The sequence below is a fragment of the Cryptomeria japonica genome, chromosome 3 (genome assembly GCF_030272615.1).
Source record: "Cryptomeria japonica chromosome 3, Sugi_1.0, whole genome shotgun sequence".
Classification (NCBI taxonomy): Eukaryota; Viridiplantae; Streptophyta; class Pinopsida; order Cupressales; family Cupressaceae; genus Cryptomeria; species Cryptomeria japonica.
In genome coordinates this window covers 503,408,964-503,428,611 of record NC_081407.1, presented here as the reverse complement: position 1 = coordinate 503,428,611, position 19,648 = coordinate 503,408,964, and the positions used below count along the sequence as shown (strand labels likewise).

General features: G+C 35.5%; 1 protein-coding gene across 2 annotated transcripts in view; it reads right to left on the bottom strand.

The window, feature by feature from the left end:
- Nucleotides 1-19,648, bottom strand: part of LOC131045463 (uncharacterized) — a 285,469-nt gene that overhangs the window by 29,584 nt on the left and 236,237 nt on the right. For both annotated transcript variants that reach the window (XM_059218422.1, XM_059218423.1), the window contains 4 exons: nt 14,304-14,482; nt 13,692-14,163; nt 8,854-8,961; nt 8,522-8,580 (listed from right to left, as the gene is read on the bottom strand). In XM_059218422.1, the coding sequence (XP_059074405.1) occupies nt 8,522-8,580; nt 8,854-8,961; nt 13,692-14,163; nt 14,304-14,482 (818 nt within the window). The remainder of the gene's footprint in view (nt 1-8,521; nt 8,581-8,853; nt 8,962-13,691; nt 14,164-14,303; nt 14,483-19,648) is intronic.

Below are 19,648 nucleotides of genomic sequence, written 5' to 3'. Positions count from 1 at the left end.
CCGATCTTTAAGACTTATAAGGAAAATTCTAGTTCTAAAGGATCTTACTAGTTTTTAGACTTAGTCAAATTTTGGTGATCAACAGTTTTTAATGTGCTCTCAATGTGTTTTCAAGTTTGGTTGTGATAGTTAAACAACAGCAACAAGTGATATGACACCTGAACCAGCATAATATTCATCATTCATCAAGATATATTGCTGTTGTTTCAAGTTGGGTGGTTGTCCTTCATGTTGGGCATTGCTTGGTGGTGTTTTCAGTAGTGTTTTACAGTATGTTAGCATTGCAATATTCATATCAGATCTGTAGGAACTGTATCAGCCATCAAACAGTATTTCTAGTTGGGTGTGTAAATTTTAAACCCTAGGTATATTAATCAGATTTATATAATTGATTATGCCCTAGGTTGTAATCAGATTTGCAGTATTTTAGTAAACCAACATAGATTAATTATGCCCTAGATTGTAATCAGATTTGCAGTATTTAATAAGCCAACATAAATCAGAAATAAAACAGTAGACAGACAAGCATACCCTGGGAAAACCTCCAAAGAGGAAAAACCCAGCATGAAAGACCCACAGGTCAGATTATATATTCTCCTCTAAATATAAGTACAATACTTAGCTTGAATCTGATCTTCACATATCAGATCTATCCCTTGTATGCTTCAAAGACTTGCATCAAAATCCACTATGTCCTCTTGGACAATTTCGCACCAATCTGAATAAGTTCGCACTCTTCCTTGAATTCGCACAGCAGAGCTAAATCGCCTTTGTATATGATGAACTTGATGATTGTGTATTGACTTGCAAATTGTCATTTATTTATATGCATCTTTTACACTTTGAAATGTAAGTCGGCCTCCTTGGTTTTTGGCGCCAATAACTAAATGGCGTGTATTTAGCATAGCGTGGCATTGTGAATAAGAAAGGGTCACGTTACCCTAGGATAGGACCCGGTCCTAAAGGGGTTCAGATGTCGCCTTAAGGCAATCCGAACCCCTATAACCCTAGTTACAATCAACACTCCCTCTTAACTAGGGAGGAGGAGAATACATAATCTGAACCTTTAAGTTCCATCTAGCACACAAGCATAGAGTGGATCTAGCACACAAGCATAGAATTACATCTTCCACCTAACACACAAGCATAGGATGGTTCTAGCACACAAGCAAAGAAAGTGTAATACACCAGTGGGTCTTTACATTATTACAATTATCCATCTAGCACACAAGCATAGATTGGATGTAATTCATTCTTGCACACACACAAGGAATGATTCAAAGTGCTACACATAGTCACTGAGATTGAAGCTCCCTCTCAATCAGGGTTCCGTTTTCCATGACACCAATTCTATCTCTGAAGTACTCGAACTTCACTCTGGATAAAGGTTTGGTGAGGATGTCAGCAATCTGTTCATCTGTGCTAATGTACTTTAGATGAATGGCGCCTCTCTGCACCATATCCCGAATGTAATGATAGTGTGTTTCCACATGTTTGGACCGATCATGAAATACAGGATTTACTGACATCTTTATACAGCTTTGATTATCACAATGAATGGTGGTAGGATCATTGACTTGACCAAATAATCCAACAAGGAGCTTATGAAGCCACACTGCTTCTCTGGATGCAACAGATGCGGCAATGTACTCAGTTTCTGCAATGCTTAATGCTACCGAAGATTGCTTTCTGCATGCCCAAGAGATTACTGCGGAGCCCAAGTTGAAGCAGATGCCTGAAGTGCTTTTCCTGTCCTTGACACTTCTTGCCCAATCTGAATCTGAGTAGCCTTTCAGGAGAATTGGGGTATTAAGTGAATACTTCAGCCCATAACCAATCGTGCCATGTAGGTATCTTAGAATGTGCTTGGAAGCAACCAGGTGAACATGTTTAGGTGAGCTCATGAACTGATTGAGAGCATTAACAGCATAACAGATATCTGGCCTAGTATTGACTAGGTACATCAAGGAGCCAATCAACTGCCTGTACTCAGAGGGATTTGCAAAATCAGAGTTAGCTGCAGAACACTTAACTTCTTTAGGTTAGATTCCATAGGAGTACGCATAGGTTTACAATCTATCATCCTAAATCTTTTCAAAATATCAATAGTGTATTTTCCCTGACTTAGAAAGATTTCATTAGCTCTTTGCCATACCTCTAACCCTAAAAAGTAATGCATTAGACCTAAATCCTTCATTTCAAATTCTGAGGCTAATTCCTTTTTACATCTCATGATTAATTTATTTTCACCCGTGAGAAATAAATCATCTACATACAAAACTAAAATAAGCATCTCATCATTATAAACTTTCAAGTAAATGTTAGCATCAGCATCATTCTTGGAAAACCCTAAACTTAGTAAGTACTTATCAATTCTTTCATACCAAGCGCGAGGAGCCTGTTTGAGCCCATATAATGCTTTCTTCAACCTGCAAACATGAGAATCTATTTTATGGATTACATAACCTTCTGGTTGCTCAATATAGACTTCCTCCTCGATGACACCATTAAGGAAGGTTGTCTTAACGTCCATTTGATGCAACTCCCAACCTTTGGCTGCAACAATAGCTATTATAGACCTAATAGAGGTATATCTAGCAACAGGGGCAAAGGTTTCTTCATAATCTATTCCTTCCTTTTGAGAAAAACCACGTGCTACAAACCTAGCTTTATATTTTTCAATACTACCATCAGCATTATGTTTAATTTTAAACAACCATTTAGAGGAAACGACAGACTTACCTTTGGGTCTGGGTACAATGTCCCAAACATCATTCTTGATGATAGACCCATACTCTTCATCCATGGCTAATTTCCAAGCATGATGGGACATAGCTTCTCCGATATTGTGGGGTTCAGACTCAATTATATTGCACATCACAGAAATGTAGTTGGCGTGATTTTGGACACTCTTGCTATTTCTGAAGGTTCCTCTGGGAGTAGCAAACCCTTCAGCATCTTGAATCGCATTTCTAACCCAAAGTGGTCTCTTCTTGCAGACCACAATATCGTGAGGTATATCGGTAGATTGCATGGGTTCTGATGAGTCATTCTGAACTTCTTGATTTGGAAGATCAATAGACTCCTCCTGTAACTCAGGGTTAGCATCAACAATTGAATCTTGATTTTCCATCACCATATCATTATTGTTGGTTAATGAACCTTTAGATCTTTTGAAAGCAATATCTTCTTCAAAAGTTACATCTCTACTTACCTCAACACACCTTTGACCTGAAATGTACATCCTGAAGGCTTTGGAAGATTCGTTGTATCCTACTAGGATGCCTTTCTTTCCAAATGGATCCAGCTTGGTTCGTTTTTCTTTAGGCACATGAACATACACAGGGCTTCCGAATATTCTTAGGTGACTGATGTCCGGTTTGATTCCAGAATAGGCTTCTTCAAGTGTCACATCCTTTAGGACTCGATGAGGACATCTATTCTGAATATAAACTGCAGTTTTGGATGCTTCTGCCCATAGAAAAGGTTGCAAGTCCTAATCATGTATCATGGCTCTTGCAGCTTCAACAATGGTCCTGTTCTTTCTTTCAGCAACTCCATTTTGCTGAGGGTTGTAGGAAACACAGAACTCCCTCTTAATTCTTGCTTTAACACAAAATTCATAGAAGCTACCTGAGGTGTATTCACCTCCATTGTCAGACCTCAAACATTTAATTCAATTTCTTGTAGTATTTTCAACTAAGGCTTTGAATTCTTTAAATCTGTTTAGGACTTCTTCAGACTCTTTAGTTTTAAGAAAATAGATCCATGTTTTCCTAGAGAAATCATCTATGAAGATAACATAATATAGGAAACCGCTAGGAGATGCTACAGACATAGGACCACATAAATCTAAATGAATAAGCTCTAACCTTTCTTTAGCCCTACTATCGCTTTTATGAAAGGGATTCTTTACATTCTTACCCATTGCACAACCTTTACAAGCATCATCATGAGATAAACTGAGTTTAGGCATACCTTTGACCATTTTACCGAGAGTGGTAAGAGCTTCAAAGTGAAGATGACCCAATCTTCTATGCAATAGCTCGCATGATTCAGGGGTCTCATGAATGAGAGCTTGAATTGGATTAGCTGCAAGCTTATATAAACTATCACATCTATTTCCAATAATACGAGCAGATTTGAAATTAGATTTCTTAGGCCAAGCGAGTACTTTCCCTTCAGAAAATGCTATTTGCAAACCCTTTATCTTCTAAAGCCGAAATGGAAATAAGATTTCTTTTAATACCAGGTACAAAGAGAATATCACAGAGTTGTAAGGAGATACCAGAATCTAGTTTTAAAGAGGTAGTGCCAGAACCTTTTATCGAGTATCGAGCATCATCACCGATTACTACATGAAGATTGGTGTCTTTTTCAATCAAATCTGAGAGATGCTCACGAAATCCTGAGATGTGTCTGGAGGCACCACTATCAAGTATCCACGTATTGCTGTCCGTAGGAACATTGCTGGAAAGAGCAGAGATGAGAAGATAGTCTTCACTTTGTTCCGCAACTTCATTTAAGTTGGCTTCCCTTTCCTTTGGGTCATTCTGACAATCTCTAGCATAGTGACCATACTTGTCACATCTGAAGCAACGAATGTGAGAGGAATCTCTTGACTTTTTCCTTGGATCATAGGAGGAGGACCTAAAATCTTTGCCTCTCTTCTCTTTCTTCCAATGACCACCTTTCCTAGATTTAGATAAGAGAACATGATTATCTTTGAGAGAGTTCTTGAGTTTTCCTCTTACCTCAATTCGAGATTCCTCTTCGATGCAATCAGATTGAAGACGTTCAAAGTTGGGACGATCGGCTCTTCCACCAATGTTACGAATGAATGGTTCCCATTCATCAGGTAGACCATTTAATGCAATCATAACAAGGTCTTTATCTGAGATTTGGCAATCAAGACTGCTTAGCTTGTCCTTTAGTTCATTGGTCTTCATGAAGTAGGCTATGATTGAGTCTTCTTCTTTCATTTTCATGTGTAGAAGTTGCTGTCTTAGGGCAAGAGCCTTGTTGAGATTGTTGACTTCATACATGCCTTCCAAGTGTTTGATCATTTCTTTGGCAGATACAAACTTTGATATGACAGTGACAAGATGATTCTTGACGGACTCAATTATGATCCTTCTAGCTTTGAGGGAATCTTTCTTGAACAGTTTCAACTCTTCAGCATCTTCTGGAGGAGACAGCCTTTCTTCTTCTACAAATTTCAGTAGTTCATTTTCTTCAAGGACCAATAGAATACAAACTTTCCAAGCAGCAAAATCAATGGCTCCCTCAAGCCTATCTTCAGCCTTCAAACCTGACATCTTTAATCTGAACACAAACAACAGCTATATGCAACAATTGATTTGCTAAAATCGGAAGTTAATGACACCTATAGCTCTGATACCATGTAAATTTTAAACCCTGGGTATATTAATCAGATTTATATAATTGATTATGCCCTAGGTTGTAATCAGATTTGCAGTATTTTAGTAAACCAACATAGATTAATTATGCCCTAGATTGTAATCAGATTTGCAGTATTTAATAAGCCAACATAAATCAGAAATAAAATAGTAGACAAACAAGCATACCCTGGGAAAACCTCCAAAGAGGAAAAACCCAGCATGAAAGACCCACAGGTCAGATTATATATTCTCCTCTAAATATAAGTACAATACTTAGCTTGAATCCGATCTTCACATATCAGATCTGTCCCTTGTATGCTTCAAAGACTTGCATCAAAATCCACTATGTCCTCTTGGACAATTTCGCACCAATCTGAATAAGTTCGCACTCTTCCTTGAATTCGCACAGCAGAGCTAAATCGCCTTTGTATATGATGAACTTGATGATTGTGTATTGACTTGCAAATTGTCATTTATTTATATGCATCTTTTACACTTTGAAATGTAAGTCGGCCTCCTTGGTTTTTGGCGCCAATAACTAAATGGCGTGTATTTAGCATAGCGTGGCATTGTGAATAAGAAAGGGTCACGTTACCCTGGGATAGGACCCGGTCCTAAAGGGGTTCGGATGTTGCCTTAAGGCAATCCGAACCCCTATAGCCCTAGTTACAATCAACAAGGTGTTGGGTTTATGTATTTGGGCATTTGTAATGTCCCCATTTTTAGGGTCCTTTGCAGTGAGGCTGATACTGTTATTCTGAGTTGACATCAGTCATTTAAGAGAGGGGTTACATTGTCGCCAATAGGTTCAGAGTAGTTATTGGAGTTGGATGACACTTTCAGTAGTGATTTTGGACAACCCGTCCAAGACTTGCTATTTTTAGTAAGTTACTATTTTTCGTGTCAGTTTTGACCCTCATTGGTCAGTTGGGAGTGTTCCTATTCTCTTGGCAAGCTTGTTTCACAGATTTAGCAGGTTCCGTGGAGACTTGCTATTTTAAGTGCCTGCTTGACACTTATCTTTCTGGGTTTGTTCTCTTTAGTCCCCAATGAACACTGCTATTTATATTATGAGCTTGTATAAGCTTCAGTTCTCATTTTACAGATTCAATTGGTCGTAGCAGAATTCATATTTCAAAACAGACTATGATTTCAATGCTAATGTTATTTTGGACCTCATTGAGCATTCTTAAGTATTATATAAATACCGTTAAATAATATAATTAACGTTATTTAAATTATATAATGTGATATTATTGTGGTGCTTAGGGAATTATAAGGTTTTAAATAATCTAATAAAAAATTTATGGAGACAAGTGCCAACATAAGGATATTATTAGAGACTTTATATTAATGAAGAAATTATATGAGGGGCCATTTTATTATTATTTCCCATATCCAAGTTAAATATTAAAATATTAAAAGAGGGAAATTTAAATAGGGTTTCTAGAAACTTCATAAGAGGATTATAAAAGGAGATTTGAGGAAGTCATTTGATATACTTGGTTTATTTTATTTTTCTCTCTGAGAAGTTTGGGAGCTTGGTTCTCAATGCAGGAAATCTGAGGACATAAACCCTTAGAGTTTCTCTATGGTTTGTATGGAAACCCAAATCCATCTTTAGTGTGGATTCATCCAGAATTTACCATTGCGCTTCATTATCAAATTGTTGGAGGTTTCAATTGGAAATCGAGGCATAAGGAGGCATAAGGAGGCAGATCAAAACAAGGGGTTCATGCATACATTTTGGAAAGTTTATTTTCTAAGTGCTTAAAAATTCATCTTCAGATTGCAGTGAAGAGGCTTCTTGTATGGACAATTTGGTCCAAGTATTCTTCTGGTCTGCTGTTAAGAAATTTCCAGATTAATCACCAGACTGAGTATGCAGAGAAGACATTGCTAGCCTTTATTTCAAACTACTAATACTATTACTCAGGTCAGAGTTTGAGCCTTTCATTGTATTTTATGCACAAGGATTTAATTAAGTAAAGCTATTTTGGATATGTTCAATATATGCTTTTCATTTTGTACTTATGAGAGATAACTAGCAAAAATCTTCATCCTAAACTCTCGAGACAACAAAAACATTGTCGTTACATCTGAAACTACTCTTAAGATCAAAAAAAGCAAACTGTTTGTCTAAATGTCTGAGTACTTAATTAGGGAAGTGAGTGTAAAAATTATCCAGATCAGGGTGGGATATTTCAGCATTCTAGTAAAGTGATTTCATCAGTACTGTTTGTATCAGCACTTGTAATAGCATTTTAAACAATATCAGCATTTATAACAGTAGAGATATCATTAGTTGCATATTTATGTTGAACTTTCATATTGTCAATTTTTTTTTTCTTTTCAAAAAAAGCAGGGGTGGTTATTACAGACCAAAAGTTCCATATTCACGTAAATGCCTCAAAAATTGCTATTCACTATTCCTAATATCAGTTTAGTCTCAAAAGCAATTAATTTTAAGCTGCAGTTTGGTATGGGATAAGATGAAGTGCAAAACTATTAAATTAGGGCACAGCATACAATTTAAGTAGAGACCAAAATCTAAATGTTTATTTGTTAGTCATTTGCCCGTACTTCATTTCTTTGATAGCTAACATGTTAAATTACTCTTCAACAATGGCTATTGCACAGGAATCAGGGCAAAGGTAGATCCTAAAAAATTTTAGTTTAACACACATTCAAATTTAAAAATTAAAAAAGAATTTAGCTCCCATAAATACTGAATTTGAAAGCAAAATTAGGTTATTCTTCTAAACCATCATTTATTGTGTACCGTTTTCCCTTGGAAATCATATTTTCTTCAATGTGACTAATTGAGAATTTGTAAATCTTTCTTTGTGCAAACAGGACTTTCATTTTGAAAACTTCAAACCCTTCATTATATGGAAACAATCATTTTGTATATTCTGATATATTTCAAATGTGAAAGGTCAAAAGAGTAATAATGATAACCTATTAAAGTAACAAACATTGACAGCTTGGGAAATTAAAAAAATAACTATAAATACCTCATGTTCTGCATATCAAATTTATTTAGACATATAAGCATTTTAGAGTTAGAATATGCAATGCCAGAATGCCTCACATCATGAAACTGATGTATTGAGTACCTGTATCCTCGTGTTGAGTATTGCTCCATTAGTTCAACAAAACCAGGATGTTCAAACAACTGTACAGAACCAGATTCATAAATCAAAACCCAAAGAAAAAAAAATATTCTTTACGTAAGAGATATAAAAACCTCAACAACATTTAGATTTTAAAAATTGGTAGGATAAATTTTGTCTTATAAAAGAAGATGAATTTCCAAGGAAGTAACTATCTTAATACAACACCAAGAAAAGTCTAAAGCAGACTAAAAGTCAAGTTTTAAAATTGATCTATTATGTCTCATAATGATCAAATCCAACCACATGCTTAAATTTAAGGAGCAGCAACCTACATCTTTTGAAGCCAATTGAATCTTCTTAATTAAGGACAAACTCAATCCTCTATTGTCACCAACCAATTCCTTCCCAATCAAAGCAACAACAAAAGCACAAGCTGTGGCCTGCATGAGAAATAAAATCAGAGTGGATTCTATCCTTCCATCCCATAAGGATTAAATGCAATATATATTAAGGTGATTATGGTGCACGATGCTTATTTAACCTTTATTGCCAATAGCAGCTCCACTTACAAGCCAAACTTGCATATAATCAACTAAATTTCCATTGCTTATTCATTTCCTATAAAGGAAACTAGAGGAACAAAATATTTATTTGTAAAGTATCAGCCTTTTAATCTGCACTTTGGAATAGATGTGCCGTAAAACTGCTATTTGAATTAAGAGAAAGCTCCATATAAACAAAAGCTAACCTAATCTGAACATGTACTTGCTATTTGCAATTTGTACAGTGTTTGTTGAGGCATTATACAATCACGTTGAGTAAAACCAAATGTGTATTTTTTGGATTCACCTAGGGCAAAAGGTTAACATGCACTTTCAACACAGAGCAAAAGATTTTATACTTATGACTAAAAGAAAACCTACAACTACATGTTTATATTGTACAACTAAATACAAAGACTAAACAATGCAATTACATACAAAAATTGAATAGGATTTAATATATACACAATTATAAGCGAAACATTACAAATGAATTCAAAGCTATAATGATCCACCTCAAACTTATTCCAATATAAAAAGCTTCCACTAATTGTCAAGTAATATCTAACTCACAGAAAAATAATAACACATAAGACAAAACACTTCAACAATAATTTAGAGTCAAAATAGGAATGATAAATTCTATTGAATGAACAACAATTTCAGCTAATACGCATGAGAATCACCATAGAAAACTAAATACAAAAATGACACTTATAAGGCTACTGAACATTGCATGAAAATAAAATTAAGAAAACTAACTACAACTTCTAATCTAAGAAAAGTTTGGTTCCATGCAAAGCAAGTTTTAGTACAAAATATCCTATCAATTAATTCTAAATCTAAAATCAGGTAGCTGCCAGTTAAACTAATGGACCAAAATACAAACTAACACTTGCTCACAGCTCATGACAAGATCTAAAACCAGATGAGCTCACAATAGCCAACTCCTAAAAAGCTTGTCACTTCAAAATTAGAAACTGCTAAAAACTGCAAATCTGAATAGGTTTCAAACATGACAAACACTCTGTAGACACTCTGAAACCCTAGCATTCTTTTTGAGGTTTGAATCTGACAACCATTTGTTGATTTCACAAAAACCTTGAGTAAAATTCCTATCAAAAGAAAAACCTGTGTTGGAAGTTTGCTAAAATCAGGCACCCTTTCATGTTGGAAGTAATCAAAGAGTGTGCGATTCCAGAATCATGATTGTTGTCTTTTGTTCATGAATGAAATTAGCTTTGAAAACTCAAAAAGATCCCTGCTGATAGTTAAAAGCTTAGGCAAAGACACAGATTTCTGATGATCAATAAAAATTGATTACTTAAATCTTGCTAAACAATAAAGATTTATATTATATAAATCTTCTAAAGATGAAATCAAACTGACAATAATTAATATTGGTTTTGCCCTTGAAATTCTGAGGAATGTTGATAAATAAGCAGATTTTCAAAACCGTGTGATCTGCTCGTGTTCTACAGCTGTACCTTTCTGTTGAAATCAGAAAAGGACATAAAGTTTTTTAAATCAGCAATTTGCTTCTATATGGCATGTCAATCATTTTATAAACAACCTCTCTCTCTTATGATGACACAGCCTATAAGTAGTGTGTCTCTACTCTTTTTTATCAATATCAACTTGAATATAGAAAAGCAAAACAACAAACAAATGCCTCTTTCATTCATAGATGGTTTGTCTATTATTGAAACTAATTAGCGATAATTCCATTAAAAAAAATTATGTGTTCTTTTAACCGATGTTGAGTTGCCCTCCACTATAGAGAGGCATCTGCCAGCATACTTCAAGCTTTAACTTGACACGGATACATGCTTCACCATTCAAAAGCACAAGAATCATTCAGAAAGTTGTGACTGCACTTTCCTTTGTTGGAGAGCACAGATACAGTGATAATTTTTTACTAGCATTGGCACATGAATCTTACTGTTAGGCGCATGCCTGTATTCCAGACATGTGCCACTACGTGTGAGTTTAAAATTTATATTCCTTAGTCAAGTGCACATGTGATTATATTTCTTTTTGTGGGCCCCCACACCTCAGCAATAACTGTTTGATAAATTTCATACACATTTAACTACATATGTCAGTTCTAACTACAAAAACAATTTTGGAAAGCACTGGAGATGGGCGCTGCAACAGATCTGGGCAGCAAGGACAACTCAATTTCACAAGCACCCAAAAGTTGATTATGCATATGAAAGTGATTATAGGTCTCTAACACTGGATTGTTAACTAATATGAGGGGCAAACATGTCTAAATCACTGCTAAAAGCACTTGAAACAATGAACAGAAGCCAGTTAATAAATTTCACAAACACTCAACTTGGTAGTGTGTGAAAAAGTTGTTGCAGGTCTGCAACATTGGACAGGTCTAATGTGGCAGGTCAAAACAGTTACAAAATTCATCACACACCTACCAAAAACATCAAAGAACACCTCTCAAAGGGGCCAAGAAATGCAGGGAATCATAACCAGCATTGATTTTCCCTATATTTTATATAGCCATCCTCCAGCCGTCCACAAAACTGGCAAAAAAATTTGCCTTCCCAGAATCCCGTCCTGACATCTCCACCCCGGAAACTCAGGGTAACATAGATCGAAGATTATTCCATATGGTGTGAGGCAGGTTAATGAACACTTTAGCATTGGGTTTGTGACTGTCTTGTGCTAACCACAACCTCCTCTTCCTGTGGTGTTAAGATTCTGAGTGGTGATTTGTATAGAATATGGTTGTTGTTGGACTTTTCTGGGCACTGTATCCTCATAAACAGCTGGGAATATGCAATTAAGACCAATCTGAGCATTGCTGGGAAGTGTGACAGACCTATACTCACCTCATTATAACTGTAATTAGTGTTGCATCTTTTGGGAAGAGTACATGTTGGAGCTGGTATATAATAAGCCAAGTTCTAAGGGAGTTGAAGCATCATTGAAGGTCATTCTCAAATTGTTCATTGCTCAATTTCAGACCTTAGTTATCTCAGAAATTTCTATAGACTGTGACAGTGTATTTGAAAAGAAATTCAGTCTTTATTTATTCATTAATGCCTCATGGAGAATAAGGTATTCATTCGGGGTTTGAATTGTGTATATTCATTTATGATTTGAGGCCTATATGCATTTATGATTTGATTGAAGGTATCAGATTTATTGTAGTTTGATAGTTACAAATGTAAGTTCATGTTGTCAGAAATCTTTTCAAATATTTTAGTTTGCAATCCATACATGCTTCAATCATTAAACTCACAGCAGCAGCAAACATTATTGCAAACTTGAAACCAATTGAGACACCAAACTCTATTTTTCATGCAAATTGTTTGACTAAATGTCTATGAAGCTGTTTGGATAAAAGAGGGAAAAAATTAGTTGCCAACTGGAGTGGGTCTTCACGTATGTATTCCCCACGTGAACTCCTTTCCATTTCTATTGACATTCTTGAAAACTTGGTGTTGCTATTCATGAAAGTTAAGAAACGAAAGATGGCAAAAGACAGAGACAAACAATACAAGACTTTGAAACATAGTTTTTGGATATGAACTAAAACGAAGTATTAGCTTGAAATTTGTCATCTTATGAAAATTTTCATTTGGGTACATCTTACAACATAAAACATGAAAGGGAAAAAGGATCAACATAATACACTTGCTAACTAATAAACTCCAAGCTTATCACATATTCTCATGTGCAAATGCACTAAATGGAGCAACTAAAAAGTAGATAGATTTCCTTTATAAATGATCCTCTTCTAAATCCTTGGGAAGGCTCCTATCGTTTTTCAAGCCTAGGGTGTGACAGCAAAACCAAAAAAAACAAATAACAAAGAAAATATATTGAACATACTGCACTGAAATGAACAAATATAATGTGGGAGCTATAAACTAACCTGCCATAATGAGATCTAATAGTCATGTGAATAATGACTACTTTATCTTTCCTTTCCCTACTAAGATGCGTGTATGTTGTCTTTCTTGTTCAACTTTGAAAAATTTAGACATCATCTGTCCAAAGAGTCTGATGATCATAAAGAAACATATTTTCTTTATTCACTACAAATTTTGAGTAACAAATTGCAGAGTGTGGAGAAGCTTATCATAGGTTACATAACTTAATTTCCATGTCCACATCAATCGGCCTTTACAAGAAGTGAATATGGGTTATAACATAAAAATGTTTCCAATATAGCACCAATTTTTTTTAAACCAAACCAAAGTTAATATTAATGCCCAAAAAAAAGGATGATTTTTATTTGCTATAAACAATGGTCCCTAGTGGACATAGGTTTTGAGAAAATTGGTAATATGGATATGAATAAAAGGACGATTACTTTCAAACATGAGCAAAAGAAATTAAACCAGAAAGCACGTACATATACAAAATCTTGAAAAGAAAGGCCTCTAAAGTATTGAAAGGCCTCTAAAGTATTGACAGAGAATATATGGCATTTCCAGTGATTAGATCATAAAGAATAGTAATGCTTACACATACAAATTGTATAAAATTATGAATAATCCTATTAGTATACAAATATAAAAAATTATAATTGAAAACAAAAGTGGAAAAGTTTAGTAACTTGTTGGCAACAATATCAGTCAATGAGAAAGAATATGCACCTTTGCATCAAGCAGGAGTTCCTTATTATACAAACATGATGCATAAGACTGAAGAATTCTACAGATGACCGAATTTTCATTCCAGTCCAACAAAACTTTTAGAGCACCAGATGATCCAGTTGACTTCGACATCATAGATTTATTATCATATCCAGTTGTGAAATTGTTAATATTATTTGATGATGCAGCAGCACGCTTAGTTAGAATCTTCTCAGCCTGTACAAGGTGATTTTGAATAAATATTTCATTGGCCATGATATGCAGCACTGAAGATTGGCAATTATACTGGAATGCTTTGGATAAAGCCTCATCAATGGTAATATTGCTGAAGGGGAATTTTGAAATAGAAGATGATATATACTTCCAAAACATGTGCTGGTTATGAAGCTTATGAAGAATATGTATGCATTCAGCACCTCCTTGCCAGTGTATCTTTAGAAAATGAAGAATTTGTGAGAGTATATAAGGTTGTCTGATGAAACAATAACAAATCACAAATATTAGATTATGTATTATTCAGGTCCATAGAAAAAGAAAATCTAATTATGAAAGGTTAAAAACTTAATCAGAGGTTATCCTTGTTTCTCAACTCCAAATAAAATGGTAACTGACCTATTCATAAGATCTTCACAATTCTGTATATAGCTCCATACCACATCAACACCATTGACTGTCATTGTCTCCTCTAATTTAATGCTTGAAGCAGACAATGCGGTGGTTATGTTGTTTTCCATAATAGAAGACTCTACAGTTCTTCCTTGAGGAAATAGCATAATCTCTACAAATGTAGGCTGAAAGAGGAAAGATTAAAATTATAAACCATTTTAGAAACACCAGATTCAAAAATAAAAAAATATTAAACTCATTTTAAACAAGAGAAATAAAAGATACTTGTGTACCTGCTGCATGTGCAAATTGTAACATTAAGTTTCAGAATAAATAAATTGTTCTTTGTACAAGTTGTGACCTAGGTATATCAAATCCAATCCTAGCCGGCCAAATATATATTTGAATCTAACAGCTGATATGGCTTGCTATCCCTACTTGGTGCCTCCTATGCACATCGTAATCCTACATATGAATTGGTATCACAATAGTAAACAAGAAAACTCATCATGGCTAGCTCTGGATATCTTTATGTAAGATTAACTTGAGCATACAAATGTTGGAAAAAATTGGGTTTTCCATATGTCAATCAAAAGTCCCAGTACACTCCACGATAAAAGGGGTGGTAGAGAAAGTAAAAAGAAAAGTGAAACCAAGCTGAAACCCCAACTGATCAAGGGTAACCCAGGCCCTGCAGGAGCAGGAATATTTTTCAGAAACTCCAAAGGTACCATTCTCCTTATACACTATGAAGCACTTGGGAAAAATTGTGACAAAGTTGCTGAGGCCACAACATTTTAAGATTTAGAGAGGACTGAAGTTGACTAAGGGAAAGGATGATCGAGATTAATAGTTAAAGGGCACTCCCAAGTTATTATCAAAGCAATTGCTAAGAGACCAAGTCACTAATAGCATCACGGAAAAATCATCCAGAGTCGAAATTCCTTCAAATAAAAATTACAACAAACAATTTTACGCACTTAATGGGCTAGAAACAAATTGGCTGATTATTAAATATTAATTATTAATGGGTACTCTCAGAAGTGTTCATTGGTGTTGGTGTACGTTTTATCATATACTAAACATTAGAATAAAGTACCCAAAGAAAATTTATCCTCTTGAAAAATCACCGCTTATGTTAAGATTGCTAGAAGATCATATGGCAATTCCAAGGTTTCTTTTGTCAGGTCTTGACGTGTGGATAAGCTCAATGGGCATTGTGATATGCTAGTAATACACAAAGGGACTTACGCTTGGATTGTTCAATTTACAATGAAGGTTTAGACAATGAAGCTCTACCATTCGGGACTTGGATCATGAAAAACTGAAAAGGAGATAAGGGTTTAGAAGTCCTAATCTATTCCTAGGAATTCAAGAGACGGTATTGACTAGGTGAACTCAATAACCACACTTTGCTTCGCCTCTCTCAGGACAACTACACAAAGCGAATGCAATCTTCAAGGGATGTGCTTATGATCGGAAGTTAAGTATACACAAAGGAAAGCTCAGACTAACTTTACACAATGAACAAAAATCATCTATCCATCAAAAGTATGAGCGAAGATACACCATAAATCAATACTTATCAAATCTTGCATTCAATCTAACAACATGAAATGATATCTAACTAAGGTGTTGAAGAAATTGAATAGCTTTCTAATCATTCAAATAATAGAGATTACAAAGCCTTAAGAAAAAGCGCACAAGTGATGTATTATCTGAAAATGACCTTCTTGCAACAATATTTCAAAAAACCTCACACTCTCCAAATGAGAGGAGGAAACCTTATATAGGCACACAGAAAGTTTGAATAGCCGAGATCGAGGAGTGATAAAGGGCCCCGATTGAAAGATCAAAACCCTAATTAGGGTTTCTTACAACTAACTACCGCTCGACCAATGGGAAAATTACATTTGGGGACACTTGTCCTTCTTGCTAAATATGAACCAACAATAAAAACAGAAGGTTGTTGCATTGTGAAGTGTGCCCTCTAGAAGCTTTTGTGGATAAGTCAGGTTCATTCAACTTGGACATATTGACTTGGAACAATCTGATTGATTGGAAGATGACGAGGCGCCACCTCAACGTATTGGATGTCTTCCCTGAATTCTCCAATTTGTGTGAAGAAATTGTCTAAGTATGGAAATTTGATTCTTCTTGTCACCATCTGATTCTGATTGGGAGCTTGTCTTTAATTTTTCAGGAGATGAAATCCTTCACGAAGTTGTCCTAATTGCTTCCATAGGTCTGGGATTGTAGATGAAATTCCCCAAGAAGTCTAAACTTCTTTTCATCAAGTCCGAGGACTTTTCTTTCTTGATGCCTAGAGATTCTTTCAAGTGCCTCAAATTTGGGGAAGAATCCCTTTGTGAAGTATTTCTCATACTTAGCCAAATTTTGGCCATCTTTATGCTCGGACAAACCTTGCTCGTGGTCCTGTCTTCAATTCTGAATTTGGCTTGAAACTCCATTTGTGTTTTATGCGATGATCCCGCCTTCAGCTGCTATTTATGACCTGCAAAACCAAAAGAAAATTATGTTAAAATTCTTACTTTGAGTGTAAATTTTGAAGGTTTGATGGCAAAGTGTGCTTTGATTCTCCAATTCCTCAGAACTTAAGAGTTTTTGACAGGTTGTAAGCACTTAGAAATTTTAGAAACCCTTGAAAACTAAATCTGATTTGAAGGTTTGCGAGTGAAATTTGTCTGAAAATGAATAAATTAGTCCCAAAATCTGTGAAATAAATGTTGAAATCAGATTCGAATTCTGGAAAATATGTGAAAATTAGACCAAGTCCCTGAAAATATCCTCCAAAACTTTGAAAAGTAGATTGAAAATCACCGAAGATGCCTTGAATCTTTATCAAAAGGTAAGGAAACAAACTAGGATACCCATGTCACCTTGAGAAATAGATGAAAACCCTTGTTTGTCTTCTCCTCAATGCCTTACAAAATTTTCGAACGATTCTTGAGGCGCCGAAAATGCTTTAGAAAACCTGAAATTATCTTTCTTCAAGTGTCTCGCTCTCCAAATTCAAACTGCTCGAATGAGAGAAATGGATACATGATTCATTCTTAAAGAGTTCGAACTTTGCAATTAGAAACCCAGTCAGTCCTTCCAAATTCAAACTAGATTTGTTTCTATTTTTCTTCCATTCACTGAACCTAGACATGTCTTGTTTCTTTGTTGAGTTTAGTCTCTTAAGAAAGTTTCTATTTTGATTTCAGTTGAACTCAGTCACTTGGGAAAGTTCTGATTCTGTTTCTAGTTTGAGTTTAGTTCCTTGAGAAAATTTCCAATTTTAATTTGAGTTCATGATTCGAACTTATTCCTTTCCTTTTCTGAATTTTGAAAACTTTCTAAAATGAATTCTTTGTCTTTCAAAATCTCAAAACTTTCTAAAATTAATTCTTCGTTCGAACTTCAATACTCGATAGCAAGGCGCACTTTAGGAGATTCTTTCCTCATGGCCAGCGGACTTCACCAAAACATTTCCTCATTATTTCTGACTTGGGCAGACTTTAGCCCTCTCTTTCCTTGAAAAAATGTCTTACTTGGGCGGACTTCACATACTCCCTTCCTCATCCTTTAAGGCGGACTTGAACAACTTTATTCCCCTAGCACATACATCCCAAGGCGGACTTCATTCATCTTATGCATTTAGTCTTTGTAGAAGGGCGGACATTATCATCTCCTTGCACCACTTACCATCTCCTTTCACCTTGGGGCAGACTTTCCTTAACTTCATGCACCTTCTCCATGGGTGGAGTTCATTGCTTCCTTTGTCCAAGTCAAGGCCGACTAGGAGAGCTTCTTCTCCATCTACATACATCATGAGGGCAGACTTCAAGAGACTCTTCACCATGTGAACATCCTTGCTGGGCGAACTTGGAGAGAGTTGATCCGTATGATAACCAGATTTGAAATCTCCATAACTTATGCATTTCAACTCGGATCTTCTTGAAATTTGAAATTCATACTCCATTTATCTACCGAATTCCCATGGATCCCTAAAATTTAGGAACCTAGCTTTTTCAGTCAAAACTTGAATTTTGAAGGAATTTGTCAATCATTTTCAGTGTAACTCGGAGCTCATAGTGCAAACCCTAGATCCCTTCACAAAAATAGAAAAAGAAAGCATCCCTAAAAATAGGAACAACTTTCTAAAAATAGCCATTTCGGGGATCGTGCTTAAAGTGCCAAAAATGAAACTTCCTAAAAAAATAGGAAAAAGCGAAAAAGCAAAACTTTCCAAAAATAGAAAGTTGTCCAAATCTACTCAAATCAATTGCAATCTTCGTCCTTCAGACTTTCTAGGCACATTGACGACGTCTAGACTCTGTTCTGACCATGGTTTACACAGACTGACTTATGACTTCCAAAACTCAGACCTTTCAAATTTGACAAAAATGGTGACGGGAAGGTTGCGAGACTCTAACAAAACCCTAAAAAGAAAAAGAAAGGACGGTCCCCATTTGCAATGGGGCGATGTGTGAAAAAGGTCACAACAATTGGCAAATAATGGATCGGATTTTTATATTTGAGCTTGCTGATTGGCTGCAGGTCGGTCACTTTAAATCATGGTTTGTTCTCATCCAGGGGAGTTGGCACATTATTTTTTGTCAAAGGAAGAGAAGGTTTTCAATTGGTGATTGCTTGGAGGTGTTTTCCAAGCACTTATGAGTTGATTTGGTGCAGCACAATGCTTTTCACACATGCTTATACTTGGGAAATATTTTGCTGGTATTTTTAGTGCTAGAAGATTGAATTAATTTCAGCAGCTGATAACCTTTTTGGAGGTTTCTGGGTCTGACATGAGCAAGAAGAGAAAAGACTTCAGAAAAGATAACTTACAGAAGAAGACAAAACAAGGAAGAAAATCAGACAAGTATTTGTATTTAGTGAGCCTGTGGACAAATTTATATCTGCATGGACATGGTTTTCTCCAGCCATTCTTATTCCTGGTTGCAGCCGATACAAATTGCTGGATACTGCTATTTAATTCCAGAATTCATTCTTATTGATATATTTCTGATTTTGCTCTTCTTTGAAATCATCCTGGCTGCTTAAACTAGACAGTGGACAGAATTAGGAGAAGTATTCGGAGTTTTGATTGCTGCTGTGCATTCACTGAATTCTTCTTGTGCTTGGGCATTGAGAATGCAACAGATTAGAGTCCTGATAAGCCTGCAACAGATTTCTGTAGATGATTGCTACTCCAAAATGTGATACGGTTGGTGAATATCTATGCAAGAGCAAGCAAGATTAAGGGATTTGTTTGTAGTGATGTCTTGGTTTATAAGTTCATGAGACTTATTAATTCATTTTGGAGTTAGTGCAAACCTGTTCTC